This window comes from Glycine soja, chromosome 3 (genome assembly GCF_004193775.1).
Source record: "Glycine soja cultivar W05 chromosome 3, ASM419377v2, whole genome shotgun sequence".
Classification (NCBI taxonomy): domain Eukaryota; kingdom Viridiplantae; phylum Streptophyta; class Magnoliopsida; order Fabales; family Fabaceae; genus Glycine; species Glycine soja.
In genome coordinates, this window is record NC_041004.1 from 899,031 (window position 1) to 925,676 (window position 26,646).

Here is a 26,646-nt window from a genome sequence, read left to right on the forward strand (position 1 = left end):
TACCAAGTTTTTTTTAAGTATAATCTAATGCGTATATGAAAAAAAAAAATACTCAACAAGTCACACTCGGAGAAATAATTGAGCTTGGGTAAGGATATTTGTTAGTGTCTAAGGATGTATTACAATTCTTCTAACATCTTTATTCATAGAGTACATAAGTAATAATTTTTTATCCATAGACATTTTTTCAATTATCTTGTTTGAATTGTTGCTTTCTTTCTCGGGTATTGCATATTTAAATAAGTATTACATATGTATTTGTTCTCTTAACTTTTAACTAATTTTATTTTGAGTTCTCAAATAAAATTTTGATCAATCTTAGTTCATATATTTTCTTCATTAATAATTATAGTGTCTAACTTCATGTATCTTTTTTTAAGTGATGACGTCACAATTATGCAATTTATCACATGAACTACTAATAATTTAATGTAGTAATTACGTGTAAATTTTTTGGATAAATTATGTTTTTAATCTCATATCTTTCAAGAAATTCACTTTTGACATTTTAACAATTGACTGATTTTTAGTCCCTTAATTATCATTTGTCATTGTTTTTAGTCTTTCCCATAAAATATCACCTTTAAGTGATAATGTGAAAGACATATGACTTGTTGACTTCAAGTATACTGTGTTAATAGCATAATAAATGTTGTTAGTTTAAGATATTTTTCTGGCAAATCTAAGAAGTTACAAATTTTATGGTGGTGTAATACTATGAGAAAATAGTTTACAAAAGAGAGATTGAAAAATTGAAAAAAATGTGAAAGAAACTAGTAAGAAACACAACTTAAGTACCCTTTCCAAACCCCAATCTTCAAACCTTTCTCATCTCAACTACTACTTCCCAAATAAACACTAAATCCTCCAATCTCACTTCCACAAATCCTTCTACTAACATGTTCCACAGATAACATTGTGTGCAAAGGGCGAATACAAGGTGGTGATAATGACAAGAGAGCGAAAACACCACGATGAGTTATCCGATTTTAGTGCTTGAAGTTTTGGTTCATGAGTTTGATGGTTTATGTTTTTTCTTACCATGGATTGTTGATTTTGTGTATTATTTGGGGGTTGTTGATCTTGCTTACTACATCTCGTTTTCTTTTTTGTTTCGAATTTTCAAACTTTTTTTTTTTGGGTGATTTTATATTGCTAAAAGAATCATAGCATATATAATCACTAGAAAATGTCTTTAAACAACAACATTTTCTCTCATCAAATATTATTGTTACATCATAACTTAACAATAATATTTGATGAGAGAAACTAGAAACAATGTTGAATAATAGTTGGAGGACTAGATAGGTAAAGAAAATGTTGAGAGACTAAAAGTGAATTTTATGAAAATATAAGAGACTAAAAAACATAATTTTTTTATGCAATTGTTACATAAGATTAATAGTCCATATGATGTCATGTGATTGATAGCATGGTTGTCTTATCGTTAGTTAATGATGACACTTAATATGTGGATTAAAAATATTAATAAAAAAATTATATAGATTATTATAGATAAAAATCAAGAGACCAAAAACATATTTAACTCATCATAAAATTATAAAATTAATCTCAATGGTCAATTATAAAAAAAAGACAACTTTTTTTTTGGGGTAAGCAAAAAGAGAAGAAAAAAACTTAACCATATTCAAGTCAACTTTTTTATAATAAAAATCTATAAAAATGTTAGGAACACATCCTCACTTAGACACACATTTTTTTTAACACAAATTCTCTTAGATTGAGATTTAGTGAAAGACAACTTTTTGTCTATCTCATGTCTTAGTATGTGTTTGAAGGAGTGTAGAAAGTATGTTTGTGATGCTCTTGGCAAATCTAATAAAGGAATTGATTTATTTTTTTGCTTAAATATATTTTTAATTTCTAATAAATTTTTAATTTTTGTATTTATTATTTAATAAATTTTTATTTTGTATTTAGTCCTTAATAAAACTATAATTTTATGTTTGGTCCTTGACATCTTTTTTATTCCCTAATAAAATTTGTTTCATTTGTAATTAGACGAGACTAAAACAAAATTTGTTAATTATCAATGAACAAACATAAAATTTGCTAATTTATCAAAAATCAAAACAAAAAATAAAATTGATGGTTTAGTAGAGACTTATTCCAAAATAAAATTTATCAATAAACATAATAATAGAATATTTATTAAGAATTAAAAATATATTTAAGTTATTAAAAAATTGACTAATAAGATATGACATACAATTTTAGTATATAAAAAACAATCCAACTACACAAATAAACACAAAATCTACATTATTGAACACTTAATTAATACCTCCTACAAATTTAATGAACATTTTGCCCTAGTAGGTTGTCTCTAATACATCCAACCACTCCTACAATACCATGTATATAAGATCAAAACAGAAGGACATGAAAGGAATACAAAGCACACACAAAATCATAATAAATGATTAAATATAATAAAGAATAATATTAATATTATTATTGTTAACTAATTAAGAACAAATAATAATAATTATTATTAATTAAGAACAAACATAATTTAATAATAATAATTAGGAGATCCCTTCCTCTTCACCCTTTATTCCTATCAGAGGAAGCAACCAACAGAAGCATCGTCGTCGTCATCACCACCCAAAAACTCAGTCAAAGTTTCACACCCTTTTTCTTCTTCATCTCTGCAATCTCTCTCTCTCTCTCTTCGACCCTTCTGCTCAAAGTTCCAAAATTTGTCTTCCCAGGCACGCCCCCAGTTTTCCCTTTTAACAATCTTCAACCCCGTTTCACCTTATTTTTTTATTATTATAAAAGAAACCCCTCTTTTTCTTAATTACGAATCTGAAACCCTAGCTCCCATGACCCCAATTTTTTCCTCCGCAATTGGCTTCTGAAGTTGAGGGAAAGGCAAAAAAAATTAAAAATTGGGGATTTCGCCCCCACAAACCCTAGTTTTGGATCTTGCTTCGGAGTTCAAATTTTGGCGCTTTTTCTTGCATTAGGTTCGAATTTTAGGTTTTTGCAATTTCGCTTTCAATCCCACGTTTTTTAGACGATTAAGCAATTGGGTTGTCTTCAAGGTTGTGTTTTGCATCCGAAGAAGGTTTCATTTGGTGCTCTAGTTAGTTCAGTAGGTGTTTTGAGTTGGGAGGAAAAAAATTTACAAGTGAAAGGGTATTTATTTTTTTTATTGCCTATGGGGTTTTGAACTATACTTAAGGATCGGGAATGATTTGATCAAGGTTGCTACTTTCTGTGTTCTCTTGTAATTTATTGCTTCAGATATGGGCTGGGGCTACAATTATAGCTACCATAATGATTGATCACAACAAATATATATTCTAGTTCGAAGAGTTGGCACTTAATCATATATAGGTACAATTTCCATATGTATTTTCATTGGAATTTGTCTCTAGGAAGCCTTTAATGGAGATTCCAATTTGAAAGTTGTGCTCTACATTGATAACTAATATTTTATCTGCTTATTTATGACTTTGGTTTTAGCGGTAGTATAGATGAGAAGATGCTGTTGAGGGTGTATGTTTAAAATTTTCTAATTTTCCAACTGCTTGGCCATGTTCTTCTGTTTGCGTTTTAGAAGGAGCTGTGGTTTTATATGGGGGTATCAATGTTCACTTCAGTTTCAGAATATAACGGTCAAGTTCCTCAAAATCTTTAGCAGCTGGGTTGGGTTATATCTTGTGAATACCAGACTCAGTGTGAACTAGACTTTAGTGTTTTGTATTTTGTCGTTTTCCAGATTGTGTTTTATGTTTAGCATTTTAAAAGCAGTCTGCAGAATGGAGTTTGATATTATGATTTATTTGTGGCATTGTTGTTTTTTTCAGTTGTTATCCATTTTGTGTTTGTATGCTTACAAATAAGAATAATAACACTCTGCTTGATGGTGATTAAAATTGGGATATATAATAGTGCATTAGGGATTTCAGTACATATCCTTTAGCAGCTGAAGGAAGTCCAATAATGCTTAGCCGTATGCATCCTTTTTTCTGTTTTATTTTAATGTACTTCTTGTTTGCTTAATTGGCAATGATTGGAAATTAATTGGGTGGCATTGTTGATCATGCAGTTTAGCTAATACTACTTGTGGTATGATGCCGAGGGCAGTATGCTGGTTATAGTTGGGGGAAATGCAAAGGTATCATGCTGGCAGCTGCACTAGTGCAGTTAACAACAGTACAATAGGTGGACCATCTGCTAGGGACCCAGGAAGATCTGATTCACCTTCTTTGCCAGCTAACTTTGCTGTAAGTTCAAGGTAAGGGAGCTTCCTGTCACTTTCCACTTTTGCCACTTTCTTCTTTTCAATGATTGTGACTATAGCATATGTGATAAAGGAACTGCAAATTCCAAATATTTGTGGTTGAGAGAGACAGTGGTCTGCTTTAATATATTTTCTTTTTCTGTTATCTAATAATTTGGGTTAATGATTTTTTCTTTTTTCACTTGATGAACATCATTTTGAAAATTGTGAAACTACACCGGAGTGGGGTTCATTTATTTCTTGAGTGATCCGGATATTCAAGCATTTATTATATCTTTTCATTTTTCATTTCTTATGCATTTAATTGCTTAGAGTGTCCTCTGATTACAACCAATTAAATATTCTTTTTCCGTTTATTTTCTTTACTATTAATCTGTCTACTTTTGATAATCTGCTTTGATGGTAAAACGGCAAGCAATATTAGGTTAGATATTCATGCTCATAACCATAGTGGTGTGAAATAGCTGACTCCAAAACTACTTTAGTAGGATAGTGGGTAGTGGGATGACTGCTAATATCATGCTTTGAGATGCACATTAGTTAATTTACAATACACATGTATAAATACTGAAAAATAAAAATGACCCAAAATTAAAGACATTAATATTCATAGTAAACAATCAAAAGTCAGAATTTGAAGCTAAACACTCTACATATAAAGATGAAACACCTGTTTGACAGTGGAGTCTGCTATCAAACCAAAAGAAAGGAAGGAACAAAGCAGCGGTGCTGAGACAGAACAGAGAACAGAGGATAAAACACCAGGCAAGGGCCATCGAGGTCTACAGGCTTTCTGGAAACTGTCACAACCTGGCCAGAAAAAGCCGGAGATACTGCTGGAGAAGGGAGGTGGTCGTGGTTCATCCAGATTCAGGGTGACTGTCCCATTATGATGCTAAACCAACAACAACCTTGCATACTAAAACTAGGATTTTTTTTTATTAACAGATTAACCACTGAAAAAGTTGAAATTGAAGATTACCCTCCACAAAACCCCCTGATCGCCTTTGTTACAGGGGTTAAAATGAGTTTTTGAACTAACACTTCCAGGAAAACATCAGCCTTAAATGTTCTTGAATCCTGTTAAAATTTGAAGCTAAACACTCTACATATAAAGATGAAACACCTGTTTGACAGTGGAGTCTGCTATCAAACCAAAAGAAAGGAAGGAACAAAGCAGCGGTGCTGAGACAGAACAGAGAACAGAGGATAAAACACCAGGCAAGGGCCATCGAGGTCTACAGGCTTTCTGGAAACTGTCACAACCTGGCCAGAAAAAGCCGGAGATACTGCTGGAGAAGGGAGGTGGTCGTGGTTCATCCAGATTCAGGGTGACTGTCCCATTATGATGCTAAACCAACAACAACCTTGCATACTAAAACTAGGATTTTTTTTTATTAACAGATTAACCACTGAAAAAGTTGAAATTGAAGATTACCCTCCACAAAACCCCCTGATCGCCTTTGTTACAGGGGTTAAAATGAGTTTTTGAACTAACACTTCCAGGAAAACATCAGCCTTAAATGTTCTTGAATCCTGTTGGAGTTGTGCTGCTGTTGTGCTCAAATTTATGACTTCTGCTGCAAGTGTGACTGTGAACCAGAAACTGTGATGTGAGCCTGCTTCTGTAGCTTCCCAGGTCCGCACTGCAATGCTCCACTTCTATAGCACATCCAATGTTGTGAAAATTGAGATTTCACGGGACAGGAAAGGGGATGAAAGATTGTAAATTGAAGGATCTCATGGATTGTAAGATCCTCCCAAAAGATGCAAAATTATATATAGTAAATATACATGTGATAAAAATGACATAGATAAGGAAAATATCTTGTAAATGATAACATTGAGCTAAACCTAAACTGGAAATTAATATTTATAGATTTATAAGTCATAGCTAATAGGTCCGAAAAAACTCATAATAAGTCAAAATAGTAAACATAAGAAATTCATAATCAGTTAGCCTAAATCAAAGTAATAAATAAGTAAGAAATTTTGACTCAACCACAAAAACAGTCCAATAAAAAAAGAAATTTCTTACATAGAACAAGAGAGGCACCACATCACACCAACAAAACAGAGCAAGAACAGAACAGAACCCTGACAGAGACACATGTTATGAACAATATGCAACAACCCAGTGGACGCAAGGCAGAGACAGAGCAGAAAATGTGGTTGCAGTGAAACGGAGAGCAGAGGGAGGAGTAGTGAGGATTGAAGTCATCGTCGCGATAGATGGTTTTGCAAAATGGGTGAAATCAAGAATTTTAGGGCACTTGCAAACAAATCGGCTGGGACAGCAAAGGGGTTTTGTATCAAAACCTGACCTGCGGGAGATTGGCATGGAGTGGATCATGCGATCTTGGATGAGGAAGATCGCAATCCTCTGCAATCTTCACGAAACCTGATCCTTATGTCGATCTTGCGTGGGATTTGGGCCGAAAATTGTTAAAGCGTGTAATGTTGCAATCTTACCCGAGATTTTCACAACCTTGAGCATGTCATTAATTGGTCTGCTCATAAATAGCAAGGACCAAAAATGTTAGTTGTAAGAAAATTAGTAAATTGGTAAATACAGGGTTGAAAAGTTTTCACTGATTTAATTATTTTCTTTCTGTATAGTGGATATGTTTGCAATTTTGCATCCTATTTTGATTTTTTTATTCTTCTAGTAATATCTTCTCGTTTTCATGATATTGTTAAGTAAAATTTATGGTAGCAATTTACATAACTATTTGCCTGGATGTGTTGACTTAATAAATGTAGAAAATGTTAAAAGTGTTAATTCAAGTTTTTTTTTTTGTCCTTTTTAATTTGAATTCTGTTTATATTCTGCAAAGTTAGCAAGTATTTATTGTTGGATTGGTTATATAAAATTAGGAATATATTGAGTTGGACAAAATAATTACAAAGTGAAAGGAGATAAAGAATTCTCCTAAAGGACAAAAAATACAGAAAACATTCAAGAAAAAAGAGAAAATTGATGTAACAAAGCTTCCTTGATCAATAATTAACATATCTGTTAGCAAAACCCCATTAAAAAGGCCATGTGCTCTATGCCAAATAAATGCCAAACGTTTTAATGTGATGAACCAAATAAACCTCTTTAAACATTTGAGAGTTTTTCTCCTGCCAAATGCACCAAATGATAGCAGAAATTTCACATTGGCACAAAATTTAGCCTGTCTCTTTCTACCAAAACCATGAAAGTTAATCGTCAAGAATTGTTCCATGGACCTAGCACACACCCAGCATTCACTAAAAGTGCCAAATAAAGGAGTGCCTCACCAGGATTGCAGCTTAACAATGGAAGAACGAGTGAGGAACAGATTCTGAGATGGCATCACATGTCATAAAGGGGGTGTTTGGTAGGGGAGAAATTTTCACTTTCCTAGGAATCCTTGGGAAACTTTAGTTTCCCTCTTTGGTACGCATTTTTAAGAAACTTATTCCCAGGAATTCCTGGGAATCGTTTTTAACTAACATTCCCACAAAAACATTCCTGTGGAGGCGGGTGGGAATCCTACTTTCCCAAGTTTAATTTTTTTTATTACGGTAGAAATATCATGTTACTCTTATTAAATTATTTAATGTGGTAAATAATTAAAGTTATTGGTAAAAATATTATGTAACTCTTTGATTCCTAGGAAACCAGGATTCATGATTCTTGGGCATGAAAAAATTTCTCTCCTACCAAACACACCCTAGGGGAAAGAACCTTATGTAGTGCAACATGTCATTAGTATTAATTCTATTAATTAAGTACCACAATCCAAATATAAAACCTGACCTTCCCTTGTCCACTAAAACCATATAAAGTAGTAAACATAATTTTCATATAAAATTAGAGAATGGCGGCACTAGTTCGGCAGAAATTGGTATAATCTTTCACTACTTCCCCTTTCTGTTTTTATGTTTATCAAGATAAGATTTCTCTTTTTCTTATCATTTTAATTTTTTTTTTTTAGTGGGAGTGATTCTACCATACCATAGCTAGTTTCAAAATATTCTTAATCATTTGAATGCACAGAGTACCATATGATGGATTGCATTTTTATTTTTTATTTTTCTGAAAAGATGGATGCAGTGTAACTAGGGTTGTGTATATTTTAAATGAAGAACTAAATTGGAAAGCATGGGTTGGGAGTTCTGTTTTTGTTCCATTCATTTGGTTAATAATGACATTTTAAATTCATATTTTCTTGCTTCTGGAATATTGTTTATATTTGTTTGACCTAGTATTGCTAAAGTTTCTTTTCTTATAAAGTTCATATTCAATAATAAAGTGGCATCTTATTTTCTTACTATGCTTAATCTGATGCTGTTAATCAAGTTGAATACAATGGTTTTGTGTTTGCAGGCGACAACTACCATTAAACCCATACAAGTTGAAGTGTGATAAAGAACCCTTGAACTCTAGGTAGTTCCTGTTCATTATAGCATTTTTTTAAAATTGTTGCCTACTTTTACTTCATGATTAACTTACTAGTACCAGGCTCTATTGGGGGGAATATTTTCATATTGCGCTGTTAAAATACAAAAAAAATGCATTTATGATGTTTTCCCCTTCCCCACCTTGTTATCAGCTTATGTTTTTTCTTGGAGGAGAATTCTCCTTTTTTCTGAGATTCAATAAACCTTTATAGAATTGTTCTCTTTCTCTCCAGATTTCTCAGCACTCTTGTGGTTGTGGGTTTGTAATTCTACTCTAAGGCGTTAAGCTTCAAGGTTTTATTATCTTGTATATTAACATGTAAAATGAAATTATTTTTTCTCAGGCTTGGGGCACCAGACTTTCATCCCCAAACGCCAAATTGTCCTGAAGAGACTCTGACCAGAGAATATTTGCAATCTGGATACAGGGATACAGTTGAGGGGCTCGAGGTATGCTGTTGAGTACTTTTTTGGGAAAGCTCAAATTTTGAGAAGCAAATGTTTTTTTTTTTAAATCTCTCAGGAAGCTGACCAAAAAGCCAAAGCTAAGAAAAAGATGCTCTAATTTTACTTTTGTATTTATACCAAATCAGATATTTTAGAGTAGCAACTTTGCTTATGATTGATTGGGTTATACTTCTCCAGTTATCCATTTGTTGTTTTTTCAAGGTTTGAATATTTTATGCTGAACTCTCATATTTCTTTTGTAAATATTTTTGATGGAATATGTCCAGGGTAATTGAAAGTTTTGGAACTGTAATCTGGCATTTTCTTGAACTTGGTGTTTTTTTTATAATCAAATTCTTTCATTCTTTCAAAATGGAAATAGTGATATGGACATGCATATATTCTTTAGAATCATAGATCTCCTTGATGACTCACTGAATTATAGAAATCAAATTGTGCTCTTATTAGAATAGATTATTTTCAACTGTTCAAACCTGCTCTTTTGTCTGGTATCTGCTATTTTTTGACCTTGTCTTGCATCCTGTGTCTGTTAGGAAGCAAGAGAAATTTCACTAACTCAGGTTCCGCATTTTAACAAGAACATTGTTCTTAAATGCAAAGAGGTGACTCTCTTGTCTCTTGTCTCTTTGGAGATATTTATGTCCTCTTTATTTTTGTTTATATGTCTGAGCTCTGAATTTACTGCACATTTTTTTTGGGTATTCATTGGAAGCCTATGTGGATATATAACTTGTAGTTTTTCATCTAATTTCCAGGCTATTAGAAAACGTCTGAGGGCCATCAATGAATCTCGTGCTCAGAAGAGGAAGGTGATGATCTTTAATCTTGTGATCTATTTATCCTTGCTGAACATTCTACTTCTATAGTGTATCCATATTTGTGTGCTTTCTTCCAGTTTATTTTGGATTTAGTGCAGTCTACCTATCTCAGAAGGTGTTTGATCTATATGAGCGTTTGATTTGACAGGCTGGTCAAGTATATGGTGTGGCTCTTTCAGGATCACAACTTGGCAGGTCTGGCATTTTCCCTGAACTAAGACCCTGTGGTGAGGACTTCCAGAAGAAATGGATTGAGGTATACTTGGTGATAGCCTTGCTCCTACTGTTTTTTTCTTTGTGCAACTTCCTGTATACCAGCTTTGACCCCTCACTTTTGTTTCTAATACATTTTTGGTAAATTTATATGTAGAAAGCACAAGGTTTTAAATGGTCACTAACTTAGTAGTAGATGGTTGTAGTCTTGATGTGACTGGCTGCAGGATCTGAATATTGGAAGGATCTGGAATGTTTTTATGCTGAATTGTTCTGGACAGGCTTAGCTATTCACGGATTTACTCAATTAGGAGAACTGTTATATACTTATATAAGTTACTATGACTAATTCCTTAGGTTTTTAGTTGTTGATGACTTGATGCTGACAGGTTGTTATGGCCGTAAAATCCTTAAATACTACTTTTTTGGATATTACTTGGTGGTTCAATGTATCTTTAGTAACTTGGTTAAAATTATATTATAGGGTTTATCTCAGCAGCACAAGCGATTACGCTCTTTGGCTGATCATGTTCCTCATGGTTATAAAAGGGCATCACTTTTAGAGGTTCTTATCAAGAATAATGTTCCATTGCTTAGGGCCACCTGGTTTATCAAGGTTACTTACCTCAATCAGGTAGGGATGCTTCAGCGTTGCTATATTTACCTAATATGATGAATTGCTTAATATCTTTTAATATTGTAGATTATGATTGACCTTTTCAGGTTCGACCTGGTTCTGTTGGTATTTCTTCTGGGGCAGCTGACAAGATTCAGCTGTCTCGCTCTGATGTTTGGACCAAAGATGTTATCAATTACTTACAAACACTTGTGGATGAATTTTTGTCAAAGAATGCTTTGCATTCTGCTTCTCATGGTCGAGAGCGATCACCACAAATCCCTTATACTGGCTCACTGCAGAATAAAAATGATCCATTATTATCTGTTTCTGATGGTGAAGGACCATCCTTACATTTTAGATGGTGGTATATTGTGAGGCTTCTGCAATGGCATCATGCTGAAGGGTTGCTTCATTCTTCTCTTGTCATTGATTGGGTGTTTAATCAACTACAGGTCTTTACCTTCTACATCAATTTGCATTTAACAAGTACAACGTGCTCATGAAACTAAAAGTGTGATGTATATATCTTTCACTGATTTCAACCTTCATGTTTTGATTTCTCACTTCTGTAATTTTCAGGAAAAAGAACTGCTTGAGGTTTGGCAGCTGTTATTGCCTATTATATACGGTTTTTTAGAAACTATTGTCCTGTCTCAATCTTATGTACGCACTCTTGCTGGATTAGCTCTTCGTGTCATTCGTGATCCTGCTCCAGGTGGTTCTGACTTAGTAGATAATTCCAGGAGGGCATATACAGCTTATGCTGTGGTTGAGATGCTCCGGTATTTAATACTTGTGGTGCCAGATACTTTTGCTGCTCTGGATTGCTTTCCTTTACCATCCTCTGTAATTTCACATACAATGAATGATGGGAGTTTTGTACTAAAATCAACTGAAGCTGCAGGGAAGATAAAAAATAGTTCAGATGATTTTGGTCACATTATTTCATGTATTCAGAAACATACAGAAGATTTGGCGAAGTCTGCAAGCCCAGGCTATCCAGGTCATTGTCTAGCTAAAGTTGCAAAAGCTTTGGATAAATCTCTTGTGCTGGGTGATTTGCGTGTAGCATATAAATTTCTTTTTGAAGAACTTTGTGGTGGAACTGTATCTGAAGGCTGGGTTTCCAAAGTCAGCCCTTGCTTAAGGTTATCTCTGAAATGGTTTGGGACTGTAAATACAGCCCTTATATATTCTGTGTTTTTCCTCTGTGAGTGGGCAACTTGTGATTTTAGGGATTTTCGCAGTACTCCTCCTCGTGACATAAAGTTTACAGGTAGGAAAGATCTTTCCCAAGTGCATATAGCAGTTAGACTTTTACTGATGAAGATTAGGGATGTGAAGATTTCACAAAAACAAACAAATGAAAATCACAGAGCCAGTCATCTTGCAAAGAATTCGAGTCAGTGCCAGAATTGGAATTATGTGGGTAATGTATCCAGATCGAAATCTAGTTCAAAGAGTATGGGTTCTTCTGTATTTGAAAGCCCAGGTCCTCTACATGATATTATAGTTTGTTGGATTGATCAGCATGTGGTGCATAAAGGGGAAGGTCCCAAGCGCCTACATCTATTTATGGTTGAACTCATACGTGCAGGCATCTTTTACCCCTTGGCATATGTACGCCAGCTAATAGTGAGCGGGATCATGGATGTGTATGTAAATGTGGTTGACCTGGAGCGATGGAGGAGACACTATCGAATCTTAAAGCAGCTACCTGGATGCTTTATCCATGATGTTCTGGAAGAATCAGGGATTGTTGAAGGGCCGCAGCTCAAAGAAGCCTTGCAAATTTACTTGAATGAACGCCGCCTCATACTTCGGGGTCCTCTGAGCATGTCCCATGATGATGCCAATGGTTCCAATTTATCTGCTCTGAAGAAAAAAAAATATCCAGCTTCTACAAAGGATGAAGTTTCTGCAGTGCCAATTGATCAGAGAAATGTTATTTCTACCACAATATCTTCTAAAAGTGCAAAGGATAATGCTAACATTGAAGAACTAAGAACAGCAATCTCGGTACTGTTACAGCTACCTAATTGTTCATCTAATTTGAGCACTACAGGTGATGAATCTGAGGGCAGTGTTAGAAGACCTATTGGGTCTCCCTACAGCAAGATTGATCCAGTGGAGGGTACACCTGGGTGTGAAGAATGTAGCAGAGCAAAGAGACAAAAGTTAAGTGAGGAAAGAAGCTCATTTGTTCAAGGGCATTCTCCAGTTCAATCTGATGATGACGATGCATGGTGGGTGAAAAAGGGAATGAAATCCCCAGAGCCTCTCAAAGTTGATCAATCTCAGAAGTCAACCAAGCAGGTCACCAAGATTCGGCAAAAGAATGTGCGTAAAACTCAGAGTCTAGCTCAACTGGCAGCTTCTAGAATTGAGAGTAGCCAAGGGGCATCAACTAGTCATGTGTGTGGTAACAAGGTAAGCTGCCCTCACCATAAAACTGCTATGGATGGAGAGGGGCAGAGGTCTGTCGATTGCATCCAAACAAGTCATTTTGGGGATATAGTTTCCATTGGAAAAGCATTAAAGCAGCTACGTTTTGTTGAGAAAAGGGCACTAGCAGTTTGGCTGTTGACTGTTGTTAGGCAGGTAATTGAAGAGGTGGAGAAAAATATTGGTAAAGTTGGTCAGTTCGGCAGGCCTTTTCCTGTTGCGGATGATAGAGGCTCAATACGGTGGAAACTTGGTGAAGACGAACTTTCTGTGATTCTTTATTTGATGGATATCTCTGATGATTTGGTATCAGCTGTCAAGTTCCTCCTTTGGTTGCTGCCAAAGGTTCTTAATAGCCCCAATTCTACAATTCATTCTGGGAGGAATGTGCTGATGCTACCAAGGAATGTGGAAAACCAAGTTTGTGATGTGGGAGAGGCTTTTCTGCTATCATCACTCAGAAGGTTTGCAGCTCTGCAATCTTATATATATATATAGTTTTTGTTTGCTGTCTCTTGGAAAATATTTTTATTTTGACTTTCCCCCATCCAGCATTTCCTTCTAATTATTGTGATGTTTGCTTCTTTTTTATTAGAGTAGTCTACTACTCTAATACTTTTCAATGGCTTAGCACCTTTTACATATGTGATATAAATACTATGCTTTATAGAGTACCTGGTAGTAAGCTGTTATATCTGTTTCTTCTTATGCTCCATTTCTTGTCATCTTTAATCAGGTCAGTATTGATTAAATCTGCATTGCTTGTCTACTCAGGATCCGGATTGCCTAAATAAAATCCTATACTTACAAATTAACAACATAAATACTTGTTCCAGTTTCAAGTTTTAACATAATTATAGTACAAGTTTGCTGAACCTTCAGTGAGGTTTCTACATCTATTATGGGCCATCCTCCCCCTGAAGTATTTATCATTTTTGTTATTCAACCAGTGCTTTACGAGTGGTGTTTTCCTTGTGTTGGACAGTTTCTTTATGGATGTTATGAGATTTTGTCAAACTTGACTTCTGCAATGTATTTGATGTAGGTATGAGAACATTCTTGTTGCAGCAGACCTTATTCCCGAAGCTTTGTCATCTGCAATGCATCGTGCTGCCACTGTTATTGCATCTATTGGAAGGGTTTCAGGGTCAGGGGCCCTAGCTTTTGCTCGGTATTTGTTGAGAAAATACAGCAATGTGGCTAGTGTCATCGAGTGGGAGAAAACTTTTAAGACTACATCTGATGCTAGACTTTCCTCTGAACTTGAGTCTGGTGGGTCAGTGGATGGAGAGTTAGGTTTACCCCTAGGAGTTCCAGCTGGAGTCAAGGACCATGATGATTTTTTCCGTCAGAAGATAAGTGGTGGTCGGTTACCGTCCAGAGTAGGTGCAGGCATGAGGGATATAGTGCAGCGTAATGTTGAAGAAGCGTTCCACTATCTTTTTGGAAAAGATAGAAAGCTATTTGCTGCTGGTACACCAAAAGGTCCTGCTTTAGAAAAATGGGATAATGGATATCAAATTGCTCACCAAATAGTTATGGGTTTGATTGATTGCATAAGGCAGACTGGTGGTGCTGCTCAAGAAGGAGATCCCTCTTTGGTCTCTTCTGCTGTTTCTGCGATTGTTGGCAGTGTTGGTCCAACTTTAGCAAAAATGCCTGATTTTTCATCTGGCAATAATCATTCAAATATAATGTCAGCTACAAATTCATTGAACTATGCCAGATGCATTCTGCGAATGCATATAACCTGTCTATGCCTGCTTAAGGAAGCTCTGGGAGAACGCCAAAGCCGTGTATTTGATATTGCTCTAGCTACTGAAGCTTCTAATGCTCTTGCAGGTGTTTTTACTCCTAGTAAAGCATCTCGTTCTCAGTTTCAAATGTCTCCTGAAGCCCATGATTCTAGTAACACTATTTCAAATGATATGGGAAGCAACTCTATTAAGGTTGTGGCAAAAACAACAAAAATTGCTGCTGCTGTTTCTGCACTTCTTGTTGGTGCAATTGTATATGGTGTTACCAGCCTGGAAAGGATGGTGGCAGTTCTCAGATTAAAGGAGGGGCTGGATGTGGCACAATTTGTAAGAAACGCTAGATCCAATTCAAATGGAAATGCTCGTTCAGTTATGGCTTTTAAGGTGGATAGTTCAATTGAAGGTCATGTCCATTGGTTTAGATTGCTTGTTGGAAACTGCAGAACAATCTGTGAAGGGTTAGTGGTGGAACTCTTGGGTGAACCATCTATTATGGCTCTTTCAAGGATGCAACTTATGCTTCCTCTAAATTTGGTCTTTCCACCTGCCTATTCAATATTTGCCTTTGTTAGGTGGCGACCTTTCATGCTGAATGCTACAGTTCGGGAAGACATGAATCAAATTTATCAGTCTCTTTCAATGGCCATAACTGATGCAATAAAACATTTGCCATTTCGAGATGTATGTTTTAGAGACTGTCAGGGTCTTTATGATCTTATGGCTGCAGATGCAAGTGATTCTGAACTTGCAACCTTGCTAGAGTTTAATGGGTCTGATATGCATTTAAAATCCACAGCATTTGTTCCCCTACGCTCTAGGCTTTTCCTGAACGCCATGATTGATTGTAAGATGCCACCATCTATTTATACAAAGGATGATGGGAGCCGAATGTCTGGACTTGGTGAGTCTAAAATTAAATTCACAGATAGTGAGTCTAAGCTTCAGGATTTGCTTGTGCATGTTTTGGATACCTTGCAACCTGCCAAATTTCACTGGCAGTGGGTTGTACTCAGGTTGCTCTTAAATGAACAAGCCCTCGTTGAAAGACTAGAGAATCGTGATGTGTCCTTGGTTGATGCTATAAAGTTGTCCTCACCTAGTACAGAGAAGGCTTCTGCTGCTTCTGAGAATGAGAACAATTTTATTCAAATACTTCTCACAAGGTTACTGGTTAGACCTGATGCTGCACCCCTTTTTTCGGAGTTGATTCATCTCTTTGGCAGGTCACTAGAGGATTCAATGTTGTTGCAAGGTAAATGGTTCCTTGCAGGCCAGGATGTCCTCTTTGGTCGGAAGACCATTAGGCAAAGGCTACATAACATTGCTATGAAAAAAAATCTTTCTGTTAAGACCCAATTTTGGGAGCCATGGGGTTGGTGTAGCCCGTCTACTGATCCATTAACTATCAAAGGGGATAACAAGAAGTTTGATAGCACATCCCTTGAAGAAGGAGAAGTTGTTGAAGAGGGAATGGATTTGAAAAGGTGCCAGCAGCAAGTGACTGAGAGGGCTCTTATTGAGTTGCTTCTTCCTTGCATAGATCAAAGTTCTGATGAATCCCGCAATTCCTTTGCAAGTGATATGATGAAACAGTTAAGTTATATTGAGCAACAAATAACTGCTGTTACAGGTGGAAGTAAACCAGTAGGAAGTGCTCCTCCTGGAGTTGAAGGTCAGCCGAATAAAGTAAATAACCGCAAAAATATGAGAGGTGGAGGCCCTGCATTAGCTAGACGACAAACAGTTGCAGCAGATTCTTCTCCACCATCTCCTGCAGCTCTACGAGCTTCTATGTCATTACGGTTGCAGTTGCTCCTGAGATTTCTTCCTATTCTTTGCACTGACAGGTAATAAGACTGGATATTGTAATGTGTAATTAGCTTTCTCATTATAGGATTCTTGATGCACTGGTCAAGTGAAAAAAAAATAAAAATCTGCGGTCCTTTTCTCCTTTCTTGAAATGTAGAAAAGATTGGAGCTAACTGCTATATGATTATTTTCAGTTTCGGAAATACAATTCTCTATTATGTATGAATTATCTGGGTCCCAGCTGCTGCTACTGAAAGTGATAGTTTTTCCTTGTAACAAAATGGATTTGAGCTTTAAATTTTGAGAGTTGGAAATCAATTAAATCAGTTAGGGCCTCTCTTTTAGTAGTGGAAATATGGATATTTTTTCCATGAAGGCATTGCCCTTTTTTTATTTTTTGTGTGTGCTTGTGATGGAACTATTACATCCTAGAATGTTAGAAACTATTCTTGAGTTCCATTTATTTCAATTTTGCAGGGAGCCATCTGTGCGGAGCATGAGACAATTTCTTGCCACTGTAATTTTTCGTCTCCTTGGTAGCCGGGTTGTGCATGTGGATGCAGACATTTCGGTGAATGCTGTGCCATTTCTGCCTATAAGGGAGGCAGAGTCATCTTCTGAAGTTGCTTCTGCTGCTTTTGTGGATTCTTCTTCTGGGAGTTTGTTTGATCGTTTGTTGTTGGTTTTGCATGGATTATTAAGTAGTTATCCACCAAGTTGGCTTAGGGCAAAGCCTGTTTCAAAGACAATCAGTGAACCTACGAGGGAATTTTCTGGAATTGACCGAGAATTGTTGGAGGCTTTGCAGGTTTGTTCTTTTAGCCCGTATGTGTATAATTTTTGGTTCTAGTCACTTAGCCCTTAGGTGGCTTTTCAGCATATTTAACACTAATGTAATTTTCCTTGTGAAACTGGTTGTCAAAGATGAAATAGCCAACAAACATAATATTCTTTGAAGTATTGGGAAGGTGTTAATTTAAAATACAATGTCTTAACAATTATTTGTTTGTGCATGTATGATCTGCATGCTTAGAAGTTCTGTAGCTGATTGGAGTCTTAATTCAATTAGTTTTTCTTTTTAAGGATTTATAGATGCTGTATGCAAGTTTTTTTTTTTTTTTTTGTTAATTGGATATGATGGCATCATGGTAATACCAGACATTTCTTCAAGACATCTTGTATTATTAGATTTTCTGTTTTGCTACTTACTAGGAAGGACTGATACTTGAAATTTTTTATACCTTTCCGGTGTGAGATATAAACCGCCATATGGTACGTATGCTATTTCAACATCATTGGAAATTGTTATCTATTGTAATTTTTTTCTTTTTCGTTTTCCATTGAGGTTTTTTGTCATCAAATGTGGGATATAATCAGAATTTGATAAATTCTAGACTTCGGTTGTCTGCAATGAATAATATTGGAACTAAAAACTCTTTATTTTTGTTTACTTTCACCCTTCAATCATGGAATGACCTGACCATTATTTTCTTATGATGGCTTTATGTGTTTCCCAAGGTTTTTCATAAATGATCTCTATAATATGTATGTATATGTTATATGGTGCATCATGCCATGCCCATACCTTTATTTTTCAAGAAATTATGTATCACATGCTGTACTGGTGTCATATCAGATATTGCTAGCCATATCCGTGCTTCATAAATCTCTACTGAAGCTCTACAATTTGGCAATGTTTATGTTACATATTTGGCAATCTAGAAATGTTAATTCAATCTTCCTAGTCACGCTTGTCTAATGATCTGTTATCCGATGCAGAATGACTTGGATCGTATGCAACTGCCAGACACTATTCGGTGGCGTATCCAAGCTGCAATGCCCATGCTCATTCCCTCTATGCGGTGCTCTTTATCCTGCCAGCCACCATCTGTTTCAAATTCTGCTCTTGTTTGCCTTCAACCCAGCATTACAAATCCTGGGTCTAACTCCAGTAGTTCAACTATCCCTCAGAGGAATTCAGTTCTATCAAGGGTTGCATCTAATGCATCAGGGAAGTCAAAATTACAGGACAATGATTTGGAAATAGATCCTTGGACGCTCTTAGAAGATGGCGCTGGATCTTACCCTTCAGCAGGTAATACTGCAAGTATAGTAAGTGGTGACCACGCTAATATTCGTGCCACCAGCTGGCTTAAAGGGGCTGTAAGGGTGAGACGGACGGACCTCACATATGTTGGTGCTGTGGATGACGATAGTTGATTAACAATATTTTTTGTTGGTTTGGACTTTTGGAGTATACAAACCCCTCAGCTGACAGCCGGCGATTGCAGTTTTGTTATTTATATTTGATATTTGATGCATGAATGGCATGAAGATGTCATTTTGTGCTTGCCCTTCTTGTGTTGAAGTTTAAACGAAGCTGAAGGGGCATTGTTTTGAAAAAAAATGGGTGAAGGGAGGGTTCAAGACAGCTCATCCAATGGTTCTGGCCTGTTTGATCACCCCCATCTGGATTGTGTGCACTTGCTCAGTTCAGAGGTTTGTTGTATATATGGGGATATGATTGTTTTACTTTACCAATTGATCTGAGTAATATAGTCTAAAGTGATATTCGTAGCTGTTTCATGCTCATTTTTCTGTCTAGTGAACGCTTGTGTGAGCACTGTCTATAGCTTTTAGGGGCACAAGCCCACTCAGGCGCAATCAACCATTGTTTCTTTTTCTCATATTCATATTATCAAAAGTTATGTGGTTGATCTGGAGCATCACCATGAGCTGCAGCATTCAATTATTTGTTGGCAATTCTAGATAGTTTCATTTCTCCCTAAATATTGTTTTCCTATCTTGATAGGAAAAACTACATTATGTTAGCTTTGTGATAAATGCACACTTGTATATTAGGTAAATGTTATCAAAGCAAAACCAGAATGCCCCTAAATGGAATTGAACGTTTGTTTCGTATGGCATACATTGCAAAATTTGCAGTGTTTTAGAATGTACCTTTTTAGGAGCAGCAAGAAAAATATGATTTATTAACATGATGTGAGTTGTGTTATCGAATGTGATAATTAGTATTGGAAATGTAGGACGTGAGATAGACTAATGCCGGTAATATTTCGATTGGTTGCCTACGTTGGGTACCTAGGCAAGAGTATATAGACGCCATTCAATGAGTTTTAAATCAAATTGTAAAACGTGAATATAACCATGGAAAACAAATTGCATGGAATAACTCAAATAAGCATACAAATTTATGTAGGTTGTCTTGACAATCTTCCTTTTGGTAATCTTTTCAAGGCTTAGAAGTTTTTTTTGATGTGATCCAAACAAATCAGTTTGAATATGATATTTTAAATTCACTTAAAAATTAAATTATTTTCTTAAAATACTCCATCCAAACACAAGATATCTTGCAAACAAGTATACCCTTATGGAGAGGAAATGGGATGTTTTATTAAACAAAGAAAGAAGGAAAAAGGGGCAATTTAACTTAACATTCAGTTTTTATTTTCTATCCTCACAAATAATTAAAATATATAATTATTTTATTTTATTCTTATAAATGATTGGACAGAAAATGATAAAAACCAATGGAAGTATTTAAAATAAAAAAATAAGTGAATAAAATGACATTTTTATAATTATTTGTAATGAAAAAAATGTTTTCTTAAACCAAATATACATTTTTCGATTAACATTTGTCAATAAAAAAAAATATACCTTTTACTTCATTACTTGGGTTGGGAAAAGAAGAAAATTAAATGATAGTAGAATAAAGAGGGAATTCAAAAACCAGTTTATTCAATAATAATGCTCTAGGTAAAATATAAAACAACTCAGGATCTAATCACACAAATATGGCATCTTTTAAGCTGAATTGCAAGACTATCATCATATCTTCAGGATGTTCCCAGTTCCCTGTTCAAGTAGTCAATGAACATTCTTTTTGCACTATCTGCATCAGAAGGAGGTGGTGGACCACTTAAACTTGTTTGCCCTGTCAATTTTAGGAAGGTTCCTCGCATCCTATGATTCTCACTTGATGTTTTGGTTCTGATTCTTTGAGAGCTTCGGCAAGACAGCGTGCAGCTTTGGACTTCCCACTGCATGGCTGCCCACACATTACAACCAATGCCATTTGGAAAGAAAAATTTGTTTTAGAGTCTGGTGATGATGGTCTCTCATTAAGGATACAACCTGCAATTATATATTAATGCAAGACAACATCATGGACACCAGAAGGAGCATTGAGTTCCAAATATACCAATTCATAAATAAATTAGCACAATAAAACATGCCAGCGTTTTCAGATTAGCTTATAGTTTGTGTTCCAAAAAGCTTATGATTAAAAAAAAATCTAAGGAAACTTTTTAATAATAAAAAGGATAAATAGCCAAATTAGTCTATAAAAGATGAAAAATTCAAATTTAGTCCATGAATGTAAAAAAGTACAACAAGTCATGCAAACAATTTAATGATAAATTGGTCCCTAAACTTTACAACTTAATGTCAAATTGGTTGTCGAAAAATATAACTTATTAACTAATAGGTCATTGAACATTACAACTTTAATAATAAAATAATCTTACAAATTTAACAACATGATTAATTTGTTACACTTTTTGTACATTCGAAAATTAAATTTATATTTTACATCTTTCATAGACCAATTTGTCACCCCAACCAATTTGTCACCCCATCACACTTTTGGAGACAAATTTGAGTATTTATTCTAATAAAAAGTTTTCAACAAGAATGAATCTAACTGTTACATGTTTCAACAAACAAGCTGAATATTGACGTACAAGACAGATGATTATTTCATGATTCAACAAAGTATGGGGGAAAAGACATATAAACAACAATTCAGTCAATATGGAAATAAGTCATTAAAAAAAGAGAGACATTCAAACTGTGAAAAGAGTGAAACCCAGCACTGAGCTATGCACACAAACAATGCAATTCCATTCAAATCTCAAGAGAACGAATGAAACCTACCTGAGAGGCGGGGAGGGAATCTTTTTCCTGATTCCTATTACAGAATCACGAATTCAGATCCTAACTTGTAATAAAAAATAAAAAAATCGGTACCTTTGCTTACTGAGAGTGAGAGAGGTTGAAACCCTAGCAAAGTTCAATCAGAACGAACAATGGTTGAAGGAAGAGAGAAGAATGGGGATTTGAAGGAAGGAATGAGTATTTGCTTTGCAGTAGCAAATTGAGACGCGAGGAAGAAAGAAAGAAAAAAAGAGCATCTCCAATTAGGATTTTATCAACTTAATTATTATTATTATTATTTTGTAAATTTTATGATTCAAGGTTGTATTATCTTAGTATATGATAAGATTGTACTCATGCTCAACTTATATATCTATCTATCTGATGAATATTCAACTTTTCAATCCTATGGCATCATAAAAAAATTATTAAGTAAGAAAATGTTTATATCCTAATACGATTTAGATTTTCTAATTATTATGATTTGATATAAATAAATAATGTTAAAAGTTATACTTGGTACATTATCATATTATGTTGTGCTAGTTTGTATATTAAGAATCACACAATAGCAATGGTATTCATCTTGCATAGACATTCTCGGTAGGATATGTTTAAATCTTATGAAGATTTAAGATCTAATGTGATAAGTTCCATTAAAAGAGTGTTTTGTTGTAAATAGATTTGTTTTCACTTATGAAAAAGTGATTTTCTATTGAAGTGAAGAAAGTCAACCATAATAAATTCTAAGTGAAAAATCTACTCATTGTGAGATAGCAAATACTTTAAGATAAAAATTATAAATACAAAAATCTTTGAAGAATAAGATTACGAATCTTGTATAGAAATATTTTTTATTCTTTATGTAAAAAGTTTTTTTTTTTTGCATATTTTTATAAAGTTCAAAAGCTCTCAAAACACTTTAAATATATTGAAAAAAAAAGACTAAGTGTTGATTGTAGATCTGTCTGTAAGATGATCACATAATTAATTAGTATGAAAACTCAAACAACAAATGTTTTTTTTTATTTGTTTAGAATCAAGAATGACTTAGTATTATAAAAAAATAATAGGTTTTAATCAAAGTTGAGGTAGAGCTTGATTTGTAGAGCCAAAAGTAGTTGTGACATAATATTTGTAATTTGTGAGAAACTATTGAAACTTAGTGGTTTGCTAGGAATTGGATGTAGTCTCACTAATTGAGATAAATCAGTATAATTTCATGATTACGATCTTTACTTGATTTCTTTATGCTTTATTTGACCTAAGGTTTGAATTTGCTTTTAGATGTTTGAAAATATCTTATGCTTTGCGGATTTTTTTCATCATTTGACTGTGAGTTCAGACGAAAAGCTTTGTTGATTATGAAAAGACTTTAAAATTTTCTAAATCACAATTCAATCACTCCTCTTGTGATATTTGTCTTTATAGTTTGTTTCTGTTTTCTTATCGCGATGAAGACAAATCTGCGATGACAATGGAGTCGTGATGAAGATGGATCTATGACAACAGTGGAGCTATGTCAGTCATCAGACACTATTGTTGGAGACATAACGAAAGATATGGAGAAGGGGACACTGTGAAAGAAATATTCTAATGAGACAAGATTCATGATAACATTATGCACCTTGATAAATCGAAAGACTAAAAAAATGTGTATCATACACAAATTATCATACTAGACCACAATAGTTTGTACCACAAAACAAAACCCTGTTTAGTTTTCAAACTTCAAAGGATTCAAGGCGAACAAATTATTTTTTTTCGAAAAAAGAGAAAGAAAAGGAGGGGAAGGATATGAAAGGAAAAATAATTAATGCATCATTGTCCTCCAATAATAATCATCTAATCTAGATAATTCTTAGTAGTATAATAATTATCTTAAAAATCCTATTAATTATAAATTCTTTTAGTTGATGGTGTAAATTTTATTTACACTATTAAAATATTACTACAAAGAATTTACATCCATTTTGATTTTACTACATAAATTTTATTTTTTAATTTTACTACCTAGAATTTTTATGTTTAATTTTAATACTTATTGTGAATAAAAAAAATATGTTAAATAATGATGGGACATTCTATTAATTTATCATATCATCACTTAATCTAATTAATGATATGATATTTTGTTAGTTTGTTTACATTATTATTGAATAGATTTTGACAAATGACACATACTATAATTAAACATAAAAAATTAAACGATAAAAAAATAAAATTTAGATAGCAAAATCAAGATGAGTTATATTATATGTATGAAAAATATAAGTAAACCTTCACAAATTTATAGAATAATTTAGCTTGGAGCTGTGATTGTAGGAAAATCATAAAATACACACATTTTATAAAAAAGAAAGATAAAACAACAGTAATCATGGTTTTGATTTTTTTAAATTAATTATCCATCAAAATGATAACCCTAATTCATCTTCTGTATGTCTTTGGAACTTTTCCTATGATAGAAAAACAAGATTTTCCACCATGATATTCTCCAAATGCATCCACAAATAGAATTGCATGATTCTTTCTTCTCATATGCGATGCATTGATCCCGTCTCCCCATCATGTACTGTTCTTTCTGTTAACAAACACTAATTGTGATTAGCATTTATTAGATAATCAATTTCCACCCGCAAGAAAAGATAATCAACCTTACATTTGCAATGAATTTAAATCCAATCTTTATCTGTCCTTTGTAAGTGTCATCTTCAAGGACCACATTATATGCAGCTGGTTTTATTTCTATATATCCCTGATCATTTCCTTCAGAGATTATTCCACCTATGTAAATCCTGCTTTATGAGAAAAGAAATTATGCAAAATATACAAATCAGCCCCTTTGAAGGAAAAGTGTATCTTGAGAAGGGTTATATATAGTCCCAATCAACCAATTTAAATATCATATTATATGGATAATACTAACGATTTTTTTATTTTATTTAATATAAACTTTAAAGTTTAGTATACTATTATCAAATCATAAATTATGATAAAATACTTAATTTTAAAATTATACATAAATACTTTTAAATTGATTAATAACATAAAAAATATTGATGAAATATAAAAATTAAACTCTTTAAATTATTAAAATTTTCTAAAGGGGTACAGTGGCACTTCTAAAGGTCCCTTTCTGTACGTAGACATCAAAATAACTAGGAGGGAGAAAATTTGTGTAGAAAGGAATTACTTGGCTTCACCAACAAATCCACCACTTGTGAAGAGTTCTGTGGCCATGATTCTACACTTAAGATGGGTTGAATTCTTGCAATCAAATGGTGAGAAATCAAATATGAATTTTTCATTCCAGCAAGGTTGCTCATGTTTTCCTGCATCAATCACATATATAAACTCGGTCACTATACTGGTAGAAATGTAGAATCAATGTGAGAAAAAATAAACAGAGAGAGGGAATGTGTGAGTTCAAGCCATACAAATAAATTATTACACTCAGATCATTATGGTTTTATCGATTTTTAGGTGACATATAATTAAGTTTTATTTTTTATTTATAAGCATTAAAAAGATGTATAAAAAATTTATAATAATTCATACACACAACTCAACTAGTTATATTCCATAGACTAACATATAACTAAGTTGCATTAATTTTTTCTCATTTACAAAAATTTAATTATATGCTATTGAAACTATAATTACACGATGCTTTTGAACTATGTAATAATTTCTCTCATATACAAGCATGAGCATGTATTAATTATAACCTGACGAAACTTTGCTTCTTTGAGTCTGAGTCCCGCACTCAATAACCACATAGTAGGAAGGTGTTCCTGTAATGGTTTTGGTTCAAAGAAATTAACAAAAAAGAAATAGTTTTCTAAAAAATAAAAATTAACGTTTTAGATTCATTGAAACATTATATTGAAATCCACATGCTAAAGTGAAAATAAAGGAAAGATACCAACAAGGTTTGTGTGTGCAATGCCTTTAGCATTAACAAGAAGTATTTCGAGAATTCCCGTCTTCATTTGTCAATATCTTTAATTGTGTTTTTTTTTTCAATGAATCTTTGTGTTTGATTGTGGGTTCTAAAGATGAAATTTCACAGAAAATATTTCAGATAATATATTAAGTGGGTAATTAAGAGGAAGGTGACAGTTTCACAAGTTCACTTAACGTACGTATTAATTGAGGTTACCATAGAGTTAGTAAGTATACATGTGATAGCTGTTTCTACACGAAGTATGCATGTTATTAATGGTATCCTTTTTAGTTTTAGTGACTAATAATTTATTCAGAAAGAGTTACACTTTATGTGAGATTGATTATTCATTTAATAATGTTGTGGTTTTGAGTTATTGGTGCCGGTTTTCTTTTATTGAGATTAAGTGAAATTTTGATGTGTCCAAAGGAAATTTGGTTGCTCTTTTTTTTGTGCCCCTTTCCAGGCCATATTTTGTATTTTCAATGCAGCGTTTGAAGCAACATTAATATTTTTTTCATTTTCTCATACGTTCATTGGCGTTGGAAACGAAACAAACAAGGCATTGAATGATATCTATAAACTATCTAAATAATATTTTATGGAAGAGTACAATTACATATAAGTGAGCTTTTACATATTATTCTTTACTCAATTGTAAGAGATGTAATTCACTTCCTCACACATTCACTCCTGTATCACTCAGTGTTTTTAAATACAGAATTGCACACCTACACACTAGCAACGGAAAGATGATAGAATAAAAACAACACACTTTGGAAGATGTATGTATATCCTTTTATACAAACAAAACAGAGCAACAATCCTTCACACTTTGACTAGGCACTTATAACAGAATTTTTAAAATTCTGTTACTCTCTTATATCCAATGTATAATAAAA

The 26,646-nt window shown here is 33.9% G+C and overlaps 2 protein-coding genes and 1 long non-coding RNA gene across 5 annotated transcripts; 1 reads left to right on the forward strand and 2 right to left on the reverse strand.

The window, feature by feature from the left end:
- The first annotated feature begins 2,561 nt into the window (after positions 1-2,561).
- On the forward strand, positions 2,562-19,740 carry LOC114405743 (mediator of RNA polymerase II transcription subunit 12-like). Of its 3 annotated transcripts, none has more exons than XM_028368225.1 (14): positions 2,562-2,993; positions 3,274-3,366; positions 4,082-4,270; positions 8,634-8,693; positions 9,052-9,157; positions 9,709-9,777; positions 9,931-9,984; positions 10,142-10,249; positions 10,691-10,840; positions 10,930-11,277; positions 11,405-13,734; positions 14,316-16,874; positions 17,314-17,644; positions 18,616-19,740. In XM_028368225.1, the coding sequence occupies exons 3-14, from the start codon at positions 4,143-4,145 to the stop codon at positions 19,054-19,056; spliced, it is 6,684 nt and encodes a 2,227-aa protein (XP_028224026.1). In that variant the 5' UTR covers positions 2,562-2,993; positions 3,274-3,366; positions 4,082-4,142; the 3' UTR covers positions 19,057-19,740. The 3 variants fall into 3 exon arrangements, with proteins under 3 accessions (XP_028224026.1, XP_028224025.1, XP_028224027.1); XM_028368226.1 differs by lacking the exon at positions 2,562-2,993 and adding an exon at positions 3,004-3,165; XM_028368224.1 differs by lacking the exon at positions 3,274-3,366.
- An 811-nt stretch (positions 19,741-20,551) lies between these two features.
- LOC114405354 lies at positions 20,552-22,043 on the reverse strand. The gene is made up of 2 exons (XR_003665183.1): positions 21,889-22,043; positions 20,552-20,994 (listed from the first exon to the last, which is right to left on the reverse strand). It is a non-coding gene; the product is annotated as an uncharacterized LOC114405354 (long non-coding RNA).
- A 2,177-nt stretch (positions 22,044-24,220) lies between these two features.
- LOC114405608 (elicitor-responsive protein 3) lies at positions 24,221-25,790 on the reverse strand. Its single transcript, XM_028368064.1, has 5 exons — positions 25,724-25,790; positions 25,527-25,592; positions 24,992-25,130; positions 24,458-24,593; positions 24,221-24,379 (listed from the first exon to the last, which is right to left on the reverse strand). The coding sequence occupies exons 1-5, from the start codon at positions 25,788-25,790 to the stop codon at positions 24,221-24,223; spliced, it is 567 nt and encodes a 188-aa protein (XP_028223865.1).
- Positions 25,791-26,646: the final 856 nt, after the last annotated feature.

What these genes read in the sequence shown, in the direction of transcription:
- LOC114405743 (XM_028368225.1), top strand. Translation starts at nt 4,143, where the DNA reads ATGCAAAGGTATCATGCTGGCAGCTGCACTAGTGCAGTTAACAACAGT. An exon ending in CTCGTGCTCAGAAGAGGAAG is followed by an intron (nt 9,985 to 10,141) that starts GTGATGATCTTT and finishes TTGATTTGACAG; the next exon opens with GCTGGTCAAGTATATGGTGT. An exon ending in TCCAGAAGAAATGGATTGAG is followed by an intron (nt 10,250 to 10,690) that starts GTATACTTGGTG and finishes ATTATATTATAG; the next exon opens with GGTTTATCTCAGCAGCACAA.
- LOC114405608 (XM_028368064.1), bottom strand. Translation starts at nt 25,790, where the DNA reads ATGAAGACGGGAATTCTCGAAATACTTCTTGTTAATGCTAAAGGCATT. An exon ending in TGCACACACAAACCTTGTTG is followed by an intron (nt 25,593 to 25,723) that starts GTATCTTTCCTT and finishes AAACCATTACAG; the next exon opens with GAACACCTTCCTACTATGTG. An exon ending in AAGAAGCAAAGTTTCGTCAG is followed by an intron (nt 25,131 to 25,526) that starts GTTATAATTAAT and finishes TGATTGATGCAG; the next exon opens with GAAAACATGAGCAACCTTGC.